The 16,852-nt window shown below is 40.4% G+C and overlaps 1 protein-coding gene across 2 annotated transcripts in view; it reads right to left on the reverse strand.

The window, feature by feature from the left end:
• The window catches only part of SORT1 (sortilin 1), a 49,521-nt gene that overhangs the window by 23,788 nt on the left and 8,881 nt on the right, over nucleotides 1–16,852 (reverse strand). For both annotated transcript variants that reach the window (XM_081915387.1, XM_081915386.1), the window contains exon 2: nucleotides 860–919. In XM_081915387.1, the coding sequence (XP_081771513.1) occupies nucleotides 860–919 (60 nt within the window). The remainder of the gene's footprint in view (nucleotides 1–859; nucleotides 920–16,852) is intronic.

Here is a 16,852-nt window from a genome sequence, read left to right on the forward strand (position 1 = left end):
TATCTTGCTCTTATCGTGTTTCTCTAAGGCTGCCATCCTAACCCCATTTACCTGGAATTAAGCCCCAATGAATTCAATAGGAAATACTTCTGAGTAGCCATGACTGGCATTGCACTGTTAGCCATTAGGCAAGAAGCAGAAACAGCTAAACTCTAACCAGAAGAGGAAGTTTTCTGATGAATAGTTTACTTTATAAAAAAAAATGGAGGCAGGGGTGAGTTTTAAGAGATGGAAAGCTGGACCACTCCGGCAGTTCAGCTGAGATATTAGTTCTATTAGGCTTCCTTCTCCCTCAACTGACACCTGGTATCAGCCATGCAACAGGATGCAGCAGAGGGAGAAATGGGAAGCAGAAACCAACAATATCTATATAGTGCAATTCTTCAGTGTGCCTGGAACATTGGTTGTTGCTTACACTTTCAAAGAGAGATGCATTTCTCTGTGCCGGATGTGAAGAAAGAGGTGGTGAGTACTTCCTCCTCGGGAAGACTTCAGTATTGAAGCAATTCTCACCTCAAGTCTGGATGGGCAGTTAGACACTTCTTACCAAATCCAGAGTGAGTCACCCAATATACACAACACCTACACTGTGTCCCTTCTTCCTTGGCCATGAGTAGGAAGGTAATAGCTAAAAGAAGAACCCAAATGGCTTGCAACAGCTACATCTGAAGAGGATCATTATTCATGACCCATCAAACAGGAACGACCCTACTTTTCCATGTGGCAAGATTAAAGTAAAACTCCCATTATTGAGAGTACTGAGTCATGCACTTGGAGGAATTATTATTTCACGTGTTGTGCTTTTGTTCCTTTGGAAATTAATATTTAAAAATCCATTCAACCTATCTGTATTACTTACCCCAGTGCTGTCACCAATCCAGGATAGAGTCACTGAGCCACTGAGATCATTGAAGACACGCTGTAAAAAGCAATTAGAAATATAATTCAGTCTTGTAGTCTTCCATCCAGTGCCAGAAAGGAAACAGTCTCTCCCAATTTCCCCTTCACTCTAATCATGGTAACAAGCAGTTCCTGGACACAAATTTAGGATCTTTATAATCACATTGCCTCATATGTGCCCTATGTGAAAAATAATAGCTTACTGAGCTTCGGAGAACACAGCATACAACCCAGAAGCTGATCCAACAGCATCTCTGTACTACTATGGTTTAGATTTAATTTCCTATGCAAGGGTTTGAGTGGATGAAATTCTCATAAGGAAATGACCCAAAATAAGCTCTCCTAGATATGTCTTGCTGGCATTTAATATATTGCCATATGGATCTTCAGTCCTTTTACTCAGGATATCACTGGATTTTTGCTGACTCCATAGAACTGGGGAAGAGAGTTCATGCAGGGACTCTTCCCACAATCCTATTCATAATAAAATCCCTCAAGCTGACATGTCAAGCAATAAGGAAGAGGTGCAGAATATAGTACTGTATATAGTTTTGGTCTCTGTAACCCATGAAGGTGTAGCTATTAGTGTAGGAGAGAAACTGGAAGCAGCACTAGCCTCATGGTTTTGTAGAGACTTCCTCAAACCAGTCCATGTAATTCTTGGAAATCCCTGAGTATGTTACCACCAGGAGCTTTTGATCACTTTGGTTACTCTTCTATTACAGTGGTACCTCGGGTTAAGTAATTCATTCCGGAGGTCCATTCTTAACCTGAAGCACCACTTTAGCTAATGGGGCCTCCCGCTGCCGCCGTGCTACCGGAGCACGATTTCTGTTCTCATCCTGAAGCAAAGTTCTTAACCCAAGGTACTATTTCTGGATTAGCAGAGTCTGTAACCTGAAGCGTATGTAACCCGAGTTACCACTGCATTATTATTATTATTTTATTTATTAAATTTCTGTACTGCCCTTCATCCAAAGATCACATGGTGGTTTACATATATAAAACACATAATGGCTCATTGTCCTACTCAAGGTGCCTAGCATGATTATTTATTCTATGCTATCTGTATGCCACTGCTAGTTCAGAGTCACACCACACCAAAGAATCTTGACAGCACCTGGACAAGAGCTTGGGGCCATTTAAAAACTTGAACACCCTTCTTCCATCTCATAGTTCTGTTGGACACCTAGAGCCTCCAGCAAATCATAAATATCCATGCGGTGGAAGGGCATTAATTAGGCATAAGTTACCCTAAAATAGAATGTCATTTCTTTTCACACATGTATTATTCTTTGACTTTGCAAAATTTTGATTTTGCTTTAATGTAGGTGAATGACACATTTAAATTAAGGCTTCCTTCACGTGCAATTAAAAAAATACTCCAGTTTAAAATAACAACAACAATGGAGAATAGATGAAAGATTCAACAGAACTTACTAATGAAGCACCTTTGACACATGTACAAAAGCAAACAGCATTATTCTGTCATGATGTAGCCAAGGCTCAAGCATCATGGTATGCCAAGTTCAGATTCTTTCCTCCATGGTTTGTTTGCTTTTAAAACTAAAGGAGCCTGCCAGTCTGAGCACATGAAAGGTGTGCTGCTTAACACTTGTCCTTTTTTAGTTTGAAATCACCTCTCCCGAACTACTTTTTTCAGGCAGAGGACAAAAAGGGAAATAGTCCCCATAGTTTCCCTTCCCCACTGCTCTGGGGGGAAAAGCAGCTTGGAGTGGGCAATTTTGAAGTGAACAGTAGTTAGGCATCTCACTTTTCTACTCAGATACAGCCTTATATATGTATATATAAAAAGTCACTAGACACAGATGAAAGAAATCACAGAACTGCGTTTACATTTTAAAAACTGCTTTTTAATTGTGCTTTTTAATAAAATAATAAAACTATTTTTATGTGTTGGTGGATTATTTGGTTGTTTCTGTTTATATTTTGATTGTGTATTTTGTGTTTTTATATTGTAATTTTATTTTGTGAACCACCCTGAGACCTGCAGGTATAAAGCAGTATACAAATTTAATTAATAATAATAATGTAACATGTACTTCAAGCCCAAGTTCCTATACCATTGACCTCCATTGAAACCTGTACCAACACCTGCTTAATAGGGTCTCAATCAGAATTAATCCTGCACTGTAAGGTTATTACAATAGCACAGGAGAAGTTTATGGTTGCAAAGAGATACACCAACCACAATGTGTGTCAAATGTTAACACAGAAAGCAATACAGTGCAAAATAGATCTTCATAAATGGCCTTACCTTAGAATTTTAAAGGCCACCTCAAATTAAGCTCAAAGTTTCCTGCAGTACTGTGAATGCCACAGTGCTTTGTTCACAGCTCAGCAAGCACCTGGGACCCAAAATGTTGAGGGTCTTTCCATTTCCAGTGATCCAACCTTTTTACCTCATGTCATCCAATTTTCTTAATATTTTGTACACTTGTTGAATGATCAAAACTACCGTGAGTTTAAATCTAAAATTTTAAATTTTTATCTCATACTGTTTTTTTATTTATGAGGGTTTGAAATTTTAAAAATGTGACAATTTTGGCCTTGCCGGACTACGCAAAAAGCTTAACAGCTCAGCCCACGACTGAGAGGTGTCAAAACAAAAAATACTAATTTCTTCAGAACTTCATGAACTTTAATACAATATGTCACATGATGGACTTACTCTAAATTTTAATTTTAAGTTACAAAATTTAATTTTTTTAAAGGATTAAATATGAATACGATTACAATTTTTCAATAATTTGTATTGATTATTTAATATTTCTAAGAGCTACCTGCACAATTTCATCTTAGGATATCAATGGGATCACATTAAAAAAATATTTTGTACATAAATGTCTGCCTTATTGGGTTCTATTTAAGATAAATGGGTCTTCTTGGAGTAAAATATAACAGAATATCACTATAATATCAGCTGCTTCAGGCATTTCTTTAGACAGTTATTCAGTTAAAAGGTGTCTGAAAAGCTAGCCAGGCTGCAGACACTGCTGTAAACTAGAAAATAGAAGGCTGGCCAACCAAGCCCTGCCTTACCAACTGCATCACTAGGAGTATATACTAGAGCTAACCTTAAAAATCTTCCAATATCAGTGCAGATCTGTGAAAGCAGCCAAAAACGTATCATGAAAAAATATGTGTGCTAGAAATGCTGCTTTTCCAGGTCACATTGATTAGAAAGCAAACAAGATGAGCTATTGTGTTCAAGAATCCAGTTGCAATTGTTGGTTCTCAGGGGAAAAGAGAAAGGACAATAACTACTGCAGACCACAGTGTGTTTTCAAAAATGCTTTCCCTAGGGTCACATCCTCAAGTTTTACACAAATAAAACTGGGAGTCAAGTAATAGCTTGCGTTGCAACCTGTTAAATATTGAGATATCTGAAATATTCTGAACTTCAGGGACAGCATTAGTTTTGAATTTAATAGCAGCTGCTAAGTTATCCATCACTATGAACTGGAAAGATCCTAATCCTTCAGTATTGAGACAATTCTGTTTAAAGCCTTGGAACAGTGGCAATGGATAAACTGGTGGAATATATTGTCTGTGTGATAGCAAGCAACACTGAGACTTCAAAAAAACCTGCACCATTACTTTCACAAGCAATTATTTTAATATAAGAATTGGTATCTACAAGGCTTGTGCTGTTTATTCTTTTCTGTACCAAATCAAAGGTCAGTAGGAAGATACTAGAATATTTTCTAAATGGTATTTTACAACTTCGATATTAATATGCATGTTGGAGAAGTACAACATGATGCAGTACCTCAGCTCATAGAGTTGTTGCGGTGTTTTATTTCAAAGAGAAGTGACAACTGAGTATGAGGTTTAACCATACAACTTTCCCTTTATGACAAGGACAAAGGAACAACTTCACTTGGATGCATGTCCCTGGAGATCCAATATTAACCCCCATTTTTCTGCAGACAAACTGGGATGCTGGAGAGATAATGATCATTTTCAACCATAATGGAAAGCCATAGAATAAACAAACAAGCCTTGAATTTCTCTTGTGGTTTGTGTGGAAACAAACCAACAGTCCTGATTCACATGTAGCACTAAGCCGATCACATGATCCACATGCAACACAGTTTCTTTCTTTCTGGGTTGGTAAAGAAAGGAGGAGGGAAGAGGGGATGTGTGACTTAAGCAACGTGTACTAGCACATTGCTCATTCATAGTAAATCCTAGTTTGTTTCAGACTATGGCTTACCGCAATATGCAAGTTTCAGTTTACTAATTTAACAAAGCATATGCTTTCTACTTTGGTCACACAGTAGCAATGTTATTTGCTATCTTTGAATTTTGGGTCCAAAAATATATTATATTTATTTGTGGTGGAAACCAACTATGTCAAATTCAGAGTAGACCCATTAAAATCAATGGACCTAAGTTAACCGTTTGTAATGATTTCAATGGATCTATTATGAGCATGACTTAAGTTGGGTTCAACCCTTAATTTCTTTCCTACCCTTTCTCCCAAGGGAGATTTGCAGCTTATTCTCTCTCTGAAGGAAAGAAACCTTTGGAAACAACCCGTAATTCCAAACCACTTATTTCCAAATTATTTCAACCAGCATCTCTTTCAGAATGTTGTTTGCAACGTTAGTCCTATTTCTGGCCTGATGGTGGAGGAGCAGAGAAAACCATTCCTCCCTTGTTTTTCACCAAGTCTTCATATCTCTACGTCGGACAGCAATTCAGCCATCACTTTCTCCACACAGTGAGGTAGAAGAGGCCCAAACAAGTTTCAGTAAGGCTGGAAACTTCCCAAAACAAAGCATGTGAATCAGAGTAAGCTTGTATGGCAAAGGCCAGATATGTGCCAGACTTCCTTGCGGATTACTGAAATTATTTTACTTTCAAGGTACAGAGCAAGGTTACCAAAAACTGCATCCTGTAATATGCTACGCACAAACAGCAATAAAAGAAAGAGGTAAGCAAAGAAACTGTATCAGCTATGAAAGCAGAACTGACTGAGAAACTGATCATTAGATGCTAGGGGGTTAAATTACCCTTCTTAGCTATGGAAACATGGCTGTAATTAGTAACTAGTCTGAAGAAGGGAGAGGTTGCTAAGAACTATTTGTGTACAAACTGCTCCTTCAATAAAGACACAGAAGGGGCAATGTCAATGCACTTTAATGATTCAAAACCATATCTGGTTCAGAGATATGTTTAGCGATGCTGAGAAGTGTCAAACTACTGACCGAGTTAAAATTAAGAATCAGTAGCACAGGCAAACTAGGAAAGCGCTTTCGGTGAAAGAAATGGAACAAGAAAGAAGAATAAAGATAAAATGGATGTTTATTAATTGCACAATAAATTAGACACGTTCATAAGCAGCATTTGCAGTGTGTGTCTCCTTTGATGTCAGAAACAATACCAATGTTACTCAACAATATTTTCACACTCAATGTCCATCACCAGTTTACAGTCCAAATAATCTGGGATCTTAGCCTTTGCTATAATGGCTAGTTGCCTTCAGACAAACTGAGAATTGCTTGTCTATCAAAACATTCAAGTTAAACACGTGGAATGTAATACTTCAATTTAAAAGGGCTGTTTCTTTTCCTCCCATCTACCCTTCATAAATTCAAAAATTAAACATGTCAGTACAATAAAACTGAGCTCTTGTATCAGTTACTCAAAATATTTCTGAACTACGCTTCAATCAAAAATTTCCAATAATAAATTAGGATGCTAATCTATTACTTATAGGTAACAATGGTCATTTCCATATGACCTGTTTATTGAAAAATTATCCTGATTTGCTTGCACAAAACTTGCACAGAGAGGTTATATAGCAGGCATAGGCAAACTCCGGCCTTCCAGATGTTTAGGACTACAATTCCCATCATCCCTGACCACTGGTCCTGTTAGCTAGGGATGATGGGAATTGTAGTCCCAAACATCTGGAGGGCCAGAGTTTGCCTATACCTGTTATATAGTGTCTGCACCTTATTGGATATTCATTCTGATTTGTTTGTGTGGAGGCTATATGGAATTCAGTATATGATGAGACTTCACCCTGATTTGTTTGTGTGGCGGTAATATGACTTCTCATTAATTGATCATTATCCTTTTTCTGTCACTCTCCTTATCACAAAAAGTTCAGTTTTCTTTAAAGTGGGTTTGTTGTGTTAATGCACTTTAGTCTACTTTAACTGAGCAAATCTGGTATGTGACTGAATCACCCACAAAATACAGTCTGGAGGCGACCAGTGGCAAATTATCCCCACAAATCTGGAAAAACAAGCTCCTGCCAGACGTAATTACAGAGGGGCAACAGTGGATCAATCACATCTCAGAGCACTCGCTGACTTTCCTAACAGATATTATCTGACCCTACAGGTATGTTATCAGGAGTGTTGTGCCATGAACAATTTCACGTTGTGAGCCACCCTGAGATCTAAAGATATAGGGCGGTATACAAATTTAATTAATTAATTAAATGGAAGGCAGATGGTTCTGTCAGTCCTGTTGGCAACATTCAAAAACAAATTAGGGAAGCTTCTGACCTAAGTTTGATATGCAAGAAATCAACTGGGCAGTTAAGGACATGTGAGGTCTCCCCAATTATATTTTTAAGAGCTGACAAATCTATATGTTCCCAAACAAGATGGATGTCAGCTGAGAGCACAGCACCTTTATTTTTATTTTTTACAATTTGTATCCCAAAGAGCTTTCAGTTTAGTGGTATTGGCAATTCCAGACACTTAAGTGATCCAGGAGTCTCCAGTTCTAGTAACCGATTCAGCAGGCTTCTGACCATGTTTTTCGGAAAGCCAGCAAGTGGAAAAATGCATTAAGCACAATTTACATCTCACTGTCTGCCTCAAAGACTATTTTCAATCAAGACTTGGAGAATATCCACGGTATAGATTGTGCTGTTGCCTCACCACACTCATGAAAACACTCCACATAGAGGCAAAGTCATGTAAAGCACTTGGGGACCTAGTAAGATGGGTCTGTTAATGAAACTTGGGAAACAATTAAGCATAATAAAATTAACTTTAAGCACTAAAGCTAGTGAAAGGTTTACAGATGTTATACTGCTGGAACTTGGTAACTCTATGTTAAAGAAAGAATTAGAAATCCCACAGAAGAAAATAGGTTGCATTTATTCATGATATAGGAAAGTAGTTATTCTATTTATTATCAAGCCCACATTTTTTTTTATTACTTAATATATTTAATTTGGATTAGAAGATGTCTTTAACGAACCCCTATAAAGCATACATACAATAGAATATACTGTTAATAATTTATTATTAATCATACTGAATTTTATTTTTAACTATCTGTTTTTCAGTTACTGATAAATAACAATGTGGAGTACATTGATGTGCAAAAATGCACCAAAATTTTTATTAAAAGGTTAAAAGACATTCCACACAGGAACTAATTTTCCCTCAAAGATGGTTCCTAACAGTACTGGCAGTTTTAATACTTTGTCCAGTCCACCACCAACTAGCTTCCAACATATTACTTTGCTGTCAAGGTAAATAATCACTACCACTTTGAGAGTAATCAGCTCTCCATCACACAACCAAGAGACAGGCAAGGAGAGACTATGGAAATAAGCATTTCTGTGGGTGTACAGTAAGAAGAAAGGACATAGTAAACATCCCAATATTCAAATACTGAAAACAATCTCTATAATAAAGTGTCTTCCATTGTATGTATCCTATTATTGTAATTAAATGATGTGTGATCATGGACGTAGCCAAGGGGGGGGCAAAAATTATAGAAAAGCATTGAAAGTACTCAATAGACTGAGGTTCCATTGCCCTCCAAACCAAAGCCTGCCCCTAAAACTTTAGGGGGCGATCTCCTAAATCAATGTTGGCTGCTCCACTGAAGAAGCCAAGAAGCACAAACAAACAGTGAGGGCAGTGGCGTAACGTGGGGGGTGCAGGGGGGCCGGCCACACCGGGCGCAACATCTGGGGGTTAGGGTTGGGGGTGCAAATCCACGGGTTAGGGGGCGCAAGTCCACAGGTTAGGGGGCACAAATTACTTGCCTTGCCCTGGGTGCTGACAACCCACTCTACGCCACTGAGTGAGGGCAACTATAGACTATCTGGTTTTCCAATGAAGTTCTATCAACATATTTTCTTGGAGGAATATAAACAAAAGAGTGATTAGATCAGGGGAACTATGCTGGATGCCATCACTTGAAAATGAGGTATTGAAACAACCCCATGTTATCTATTGGGAAGGTTTCTGGTTGGTCCTCGGCTGGGGGCAATCGCAGCTCAGCGCTGGGGTGACCAGCTTTCCAATGTGCATCTTCTGATTGAGTTCAAACAGTCCCCCAGACATCTGTGTTGTTTCTGATCATGCTTGCTCCTCCTCCATAACTGTGGGCAAAGTCTGTTCTATGGATAGAGGTGTGGATGGATTATCTATAGTATCATACATGTTGATTCGGCATATAGTTGGATCCAGTCCCTTGGTCTGCAAACGCCTTTCTTGGTTGGGTGAGTCTCTTACCGGGGATTCCTCCTGTAGAAAGGCCAGTATCTCCTCTTTCCCAGACCTATCATTGTTTGTATTCCTGTTGCCCAAGTTAGCAGGTTCATGGGGGTTTGCCCTAGGCTTGTTCAGGTCACACATCAAATCTTGAATACTGTTTGTTATTTCTTTAGTTTCCTCTACTATGGAGTTAATTGGGGTTGTGTTTATCATTGCTCTTTGCTCAACATTCCTAAGGAGTGGAGATGTCTTTAAAGTAGGGGAGGTAGTGCTGTACTGTATTATTTATGCAAATTGATTTTCTCTGGAGTTAAAGATCTGACCGGGACAAACCTTGTTATGTTGAGCTCGTATTTTGCACAATTTGTATACGGTGTCTGTTTGATAATGTGTGGTTTGCTATGCCTAATAAAGGATAACTATTTATTAACAATCCCATGTTTGCACCTAATAGTCACATATCCAGGATCTGAATCTTTATCAGCAATGGAGCATGCTAAACCTCTGCATCTAGTAGGAGAGTTTTCTGCCGGCCTTGGGGGTCTCCTGCTTGTGGGTTTCCTCACAGGTATCTGGTTGGCCATGATCTTGTCTAATCCTTATCTAATAGCTATTAATGACTTGCTCAGTGCTAATTTGCCCAGGTTGTGGACGTGTGGGGGAAATGGTCTTATTACGAAGTTTAACATTTTTAAGTTTAAAAAAAGACAAAACTAGAACATCTCAAATTAAATTGAATTTAAGTAAAACTTTGCTTTGTTGCTCTTATGGTAATTCTGCCTGCTACTTCTCAATAATAAACCAGCCTGAGACCTCCAGGTATCGGGCAGTATATAAACTCAATAAATAACAACAGCAACTATGAATACAGTGGGGAAATTGTTTTAATTCCATTGCATAAAGCCAATACTCTCATCTGGTTTTATAATATTATTGCCCCTCCTTAGCAACACTAATTTATGAGGTTATATACTCTGGGAATTAAGCTGTATTTTAATCACATCACCCATTGTGGTACTTACAAGAGCAGATAGTGTGCTGAACAGTCGAGTGACAGCAGTAATGCTACTGAGCTCCATAATTATGAAAGATTCATTTCTCTCCCACTGTAGGCAGGACTAATGTCTCAGTTCCTCACATTTCCACATGAAGATCAATGATCAAGTGATAATTCACAAGCGAAAACAACGGAACCAAAAATTAGAACAGAAGTCTTACATTATTTACAAGTTCGAATACTAATTCAAATCAGATACTGCACTAAAAGGTATATTATAGGTGCTGAGAGACATAAATACTGCATCCAAATCACTGCAACCACAGTGAAGGATTACCTATACAAGAGAGCCCAGCAAGTTTATATGTAAACCATTTTGAGGTTTACAATCAAACAGTATATAAATGTTGTGAAATATGTCCAAAATAAAATAGTAATATCTTTAGAAGAGTAGCTACAGAATGGAAGATCTACAACAAAACACACATTTAAAGAATATTGTTGTCTTGGATTCTTTACACATACTGCTCATAACTCAGTTAACATTCAGTGAGAAAGGAAAATCACAACTTAGCACTTTATTTTGCCAATCACCACAACATTCACAAAGCAGGGCCATTAGCAGCTCAGCTTCACAATGTTTCAGGGACACTAGAGCATATTGTAAAATCATGGAGCCTGTTTTAGACCCAGCAAAGATAATACCTGTCTAGCAAGGACTAGTGGAGGAATTCCTCTTCAGCTCTACTGACACAAAGTACTGTACCCTATACTGCTTGCATGCAGCGGGGAGAGATTAGGGTTGCTGGAGTTGCAGTAAAGATGCTAATGCAAAGTGATGGAGTAAATGGTGCCTATAACATCACTACAAACCAGCTTCTAATATATTTATCTACTCAGAACATTTTTATTATCCGGTCAGTTATTTAAACTGTTTTACTTTTATTCCTTTTTCCTTCTTTAGATGTGTCCACGTTCCCCAGTGCTCATACCCAGAACTCCTACAATTAAATTTTCAGCCCTGCAACCTCCCAACAGTTAGTCCCACTCCCATCCATAACATGGAGGAAGGCAAGAACATTGTTTGGTAATACAGATAGCACTAGTAAAGTGCTAAAAGCACTAGTAAAGTTCCTATTCCTATAGGAAAGAACCTTCATCTAAAAGGCCAATAGTGTTAGAATAGATCAGCAAGATATCCTTGACCAGATTCTTTCGCCCAAACCCTTCATATCAAATGTTTGCCAGCATCACTCCCAATGCCTCAAATGAGGTGAGAGTAACTTTGAAGGTCATGTGATCAATGTGGAAAGTAGTCCCTAGTTAAAAGTGGACACGTAATGGCATAGTTCATAATCCATAGTATACACTATCGCTCCAAAAAATTTCTATGGTACTGAAGGACAACAGAGATCACAGGGCGAATAATGAGAATGTTTCCTGACAATAGGATCCCAGGGACAACCAGGGGTCAAAGTGGCAGCAATCTGTACTAGAAGCAAGACCAGGAAGCATGTGAGGACTTCCTCAGTCGGGGGGAGGACAAAAACCCTGTGCGAACAGCTATGCTGCAGAGAGTAGTAATCACAGAACCAGGAATGATGGTGGAACTGTCAAAGTGAGTGAATCCTCCATTCAGGAAGGGTTTGATCCTGAACGTCACCCTCAGTGGAGACATGTACTGGAGCGTCTTTAAGATCTGAGATAGTAATAGCCTGAACACAGCAGAAGACTGAGTAGAAACCATCTCTAGAGATGCTGGTTCTGAGATAATCCCCTACTTCCCTTGCCCTTCTTCTTTTATTTTTCAGTCATGCTTTCAGTGACAAATATGACAACTTATCATTGGCCATTCAATCCAATGTACTTGTGTCAATGTACCTGTCCAGCAATGGGGAAAGTTCCTCCAAGGTGAATTCCTAGGCCGATATCTTTACCAAGGTATGCACTTGGACTTCCACACCTGATGAGTCAAGTCAAAGCATCGGAGCAACTGTCTCCACAACAAGGTTTGGGAGAAATGTTGATACCAGCACTAAGTAAGACCAGATGCACACTCGTTGTACAGCGTATGCCAACTGCCACACTGAATAGTGTCTTAATTTCACTAGAGGAAACCACCACAGCACTTGCAACAGTCCACCAAGGCAGATTCAGCTGTCAGTAAAGGTAAAGGTGCCCCCTGACCATTAGGTCCAGTCGCACCACCCGCTGTCAGTGGCAAGAGTGAAAGGATTGAGATGCAGCAGAGTTATGTCACAGTGGAGCCCTGATAACTTGAGCCTCAGAATTCATCAAAAGAATCGGCTACCAGAAGGTCATAGAAAGTCAAGACGGACCTGTCTGTGTGTCTGCCTTGTGAACTTTTGACAAAGAGGGAAGGTGTCACAATGTGCCACTCATTAATGCAAAGGTGGCAGCAGTAGTGTCCAAATGAAGGGACTACTGCTACAAATAGAGCATTCTATCAATAAAATATTCATTGAGAGAGAGATCACTGTATCATAAGACTCCTGTCAACACTAACGGAAACACGAACAAGCACAGGGAATCACCAAAAGAAACAAAATGAAACTCATTGTAGACTGAACAAGAGAAAAGAGAAAGGAATATAGATTTTAACTTTCCTCCAGGGGGAAAAAAAGAAAGTTTAATCTGTTGCAGCCATGGAGGAATTGAATGGGAATGCAAGGGTCATGGTCCTCCTGAGAATATGCCCAGAGTGCAGGCCTCCCACCAAAAATATTAATCATCTAGCCCTAGAGCAAGGATGAGGAACCTGTAGCCCTCCAGATGATGTTGGACTCCAACTCCCATTAGCCCCAGCCAACCTAGCCAACGGTCAGGAACGAGTTGCAGTCCAACAACATCTGAACGGCCACAAGTTCCCAGCCCTGCTCTAGAAAGTCCTAGACTTTGGCTGGGTATAAGCACAGAACCCATACATGGGACTCCACAGAGAACACAAAGAACAATCTTCTCTCCTTCTACTGCAAATATTTAGTGACCAAGATATGTTCAGCTATAGTTTCTTCCCCAGACCAGCAGAAGAAAATGAAATTATTTTAGACAAAACTAGTCTATCTTTTCATTTAGTCAACTGTGAGCATAACTACACCTTGAGAGGCAATAATGGAATCCCCAACCCTGCATTTGCCTTGTAATGTTAACATGGAAACAAGGAAAATGCTTAAACCTTCCCCACCCAATGCTTCTTCTTGGTTTCTGTGCTACAGCCAAGTCCAGGGCCAGAAGTAAGTTCAGCGTGGTGGCTGAGGTGGGGGTGGAGTGGGGAGAGAAAAAGAACCCCCCAATATTACCATAATGATCTTGGCAACTATGTGCTTCTCCAAGTGTTTGGTAACATACACTGCTGCCCTGTTTCTTCTACAGCACATTGGATAGCTATTTAATTGCAAGGAAGTTCAGCACTCCCAGAAACTTGCTCAAACCCTGAAAAACCGGTCTGTCCAACAAACTGAGCCAGAATCCATGGACACTGCCCATCTTATTAAAGGTGAAGCCATCATGGCTTACAATTGTTTTGAAACTAAGGTTAGATTGGATATGATTGCAAAACGATTTCTAGGAAAATCAAGGTTGCTTTACATATTTAAGCACACAGCATTCCCTCTCTTAGATATAACCGGTATGTCGCATTGCCATATGGACTACTTCTCATTTTCTTGTGTTTTCCATGTATTGTTTTGCTTTTCAAATATGGGACAAGGATGTTGCTCTAATCATTAGATGCACAGAATGGCATGAACTACATGATTTTCTTATTGCGTGGACAGGCGGAGTCCCCAGATCCTGCGCGGTCCCCCCGTCATGTGGAATAACGACTCAAGACAACGTGCTATGGGATTAAATTGGCCACAACTTTATTAAATTTCAAATGTGGGTAGACCTTGGCTCAGGCATTGGGCGTTCTCCCTCCCCAGTCCCCAGCCGGGGACCTAGGGAGCATCAGGGTTATCCAGTGTGGGGGGGGGGATGGGCCGGCTCTGGAGAACATATGTTCAAGCAGAGATAGCCGCCCCCGTAACGCCGCCGCCGCAGGGGAGAGCAATGACGACCTTCCGGCGTACGGTCAAAGCCTCCCTTCAGAAACCCCTTTAACGGGGAACCCTGGTATCGCCGCCGCAAAGAGGAAGATGGACAAAAGGATTCCGCCCACGGCCTGATACTGCCAAAGTTGTGACGTTTTGCTACGGGAAAGGCGAAACCTGCCAATGCAGGGAAATTCCTTTCCGGCCCTTTAACAGCGACCTTAACGTAGCAGCGCCCACATACCTGTGAAGAAAATTAACTTGCAAAACATGTGAGGAAAATTAACCTGCAACATAAGACATTGACTGAGGGTGGGTAGGGTGGGAGAAGCTCTGGAGCCAAGTGAGAATTCCCAGGTAAGATCCTCCCTCCTTTGTGTGGGCAGGTAATCCCTCCCCTACCTGGCCTGGTCTCCTTGGCAACTCTTTCCCCCAGGTGGGATTGGACAACTGACTGAGGTAGGCGGAGACCTCCAGGTATCCCACCTGAGGGAAGGCATAGCCTAGCCTATGCTGTTGGAGCTGCTCCAGGTCTAGGGGCTGCACGCGTCCACGCAAAGGGCGCCCCCCGTTTTAAGCGGGGAGCGGTCATTCTCTTCTATGAACAAGAGTAATGTCCATAGTATGATGTGTGCAATTCCATTTTACAGGAAAAAATGAAAGCCCCTGCATATATATATGCAACCCGTTGGATAGGAGGGGAAATGTTATTTCTTTTTAGATACTCTTACATAATGCAGTTTTAAAACCAAACACTTTTGCCAGCAGCATCAACACAAATGTTATGTGAGCTGGCAGTATAAATGTCCCATGCTGTTAAGTATGGGGGTGAAAATGCACCTGGGAAGGCTGTTTTAATCCGACTTTCAAGCATGTGCACATGTGTGACTGACAGAGTGCATGTCTTGCACTGAGTACATTATGGATGCACAGTCATACCTTGGGTTACAGGCGCTTCGGGTTGTGCGATTTCAGGTTGCGTACCACGCCGAACCCGGAAGTACCAGAATGGGTTACTTCTGGGTTTCAGCGCTTGCGCATGCGCAGAAGCACCAAATCACGCTTTGCGCATGCGCAGAAGCACTAAATCACGCTTTGCACATGCGCAGAAGTGCCGAATCACGACCCATGCATGCGCATAAATGACGCTGCGGGTTGCGAATGCTGAGGGGGTTGCAAACGTGCTTCCCGCATGGATCACGTTCGCAACCCGAGCGTCCACTGTATTGCTTTCACACTGGTTACATTTGCGGCATGAAATACTGGCACTTTTCACAGGAGTCATGGCACATAGCACTGTCCTAAGCAGCTTTTGTATCAGTGACCATAAACGGTAGTCCTTACAAGGTTCTAAAACATTTTCTATACTGAAGTAGGTATTTCCCAAAACTGGAAGCTTCAACACTAGGACTCAATTCTTATTAGTTGCCTCTGCCCCAGATGTCCACTATACTATGATACAGCAAGTGTTGCTAGTTGCATTTGTGAAATGTCATTTGCCACTGACGAAGCAGGGAATATTTCAGGACAGGTCTATACAAATCACCAACAGCTTTGCATCTCACTTCATTTTTTTTAAAAAAGCAAGTGGAGTACCTCTCTCTACAGAATCTGGTGAAGATATACTAGGCAAATAGCAAAAATCAAGCAGTATTTTGTTGAGACTGTGTGCAAAAGCAGGTTGATCAACTACTGCTCCTTTGTTATGGGCTGCTTCATGTGAAACAGTAAGCAAAGAACAAACTTTGGTGAGAGTTCATGGTTACCTAGAGAGTTTTAGCAACATGTCAAGACTAAACAAAACAAAACCCTAGCGTTATGTACTGAGTTTTAGCTAAGTGCAGAGCTGCAGTAAAAAGGAGCAGGGAGAATCAAATCAGCTGTGAGCTCCTCTCCAGGAGTCCATGTAATTTCAAGAAGCCACAGTACAACTTACTGTGACATGCCAACCCTGTCTATAATAGATGGGCTCTCAGAGGTTAAAAGGGATGTCAACTGGCTTTTGTCAATATCTTTTTCCATTCGACTCCATTGGAAGAGCCATTAGTTATGCATTACAATCCCAATTTTGCTTTTGATCTTTTCACGTTTACAACAATATGTGGCAGTGGAACAAAACTCATACCTTCCCCACAAAAAGAATACTCTTTAACACGAAAAGCCACAGAAAATTATGTGGAGAACATGCTGACCAGATACCACCATCTTTCTGGATTATGAAAAAAAACAAAAGCACAGGTAATATAGAGAAAGTCAAGATGGGACACAACAGCAACCCAACATGACTGAAAATGGCAACTGAAGTGGCAACATGAGGTTAGTTCACTGTGAAGTCACACAAATAGGAAACATTAATGCACAACTTTTGGTATAACTTACACTAGAATCTATACTCT

The sequence above is a fragment of the Podarcis melisellensis genome, assembly GCF_964234715.1.
Source record: "Podarcis melisellensis genome assembly, chromosome: 6".
Taxonomy (NCBI): domain Eukaryota; kingdom Metazoa; phylum Chordata; class Lepidosauria; order Squamata; family Lacertidae; genus Podarcis; species Podarcis melisellensis.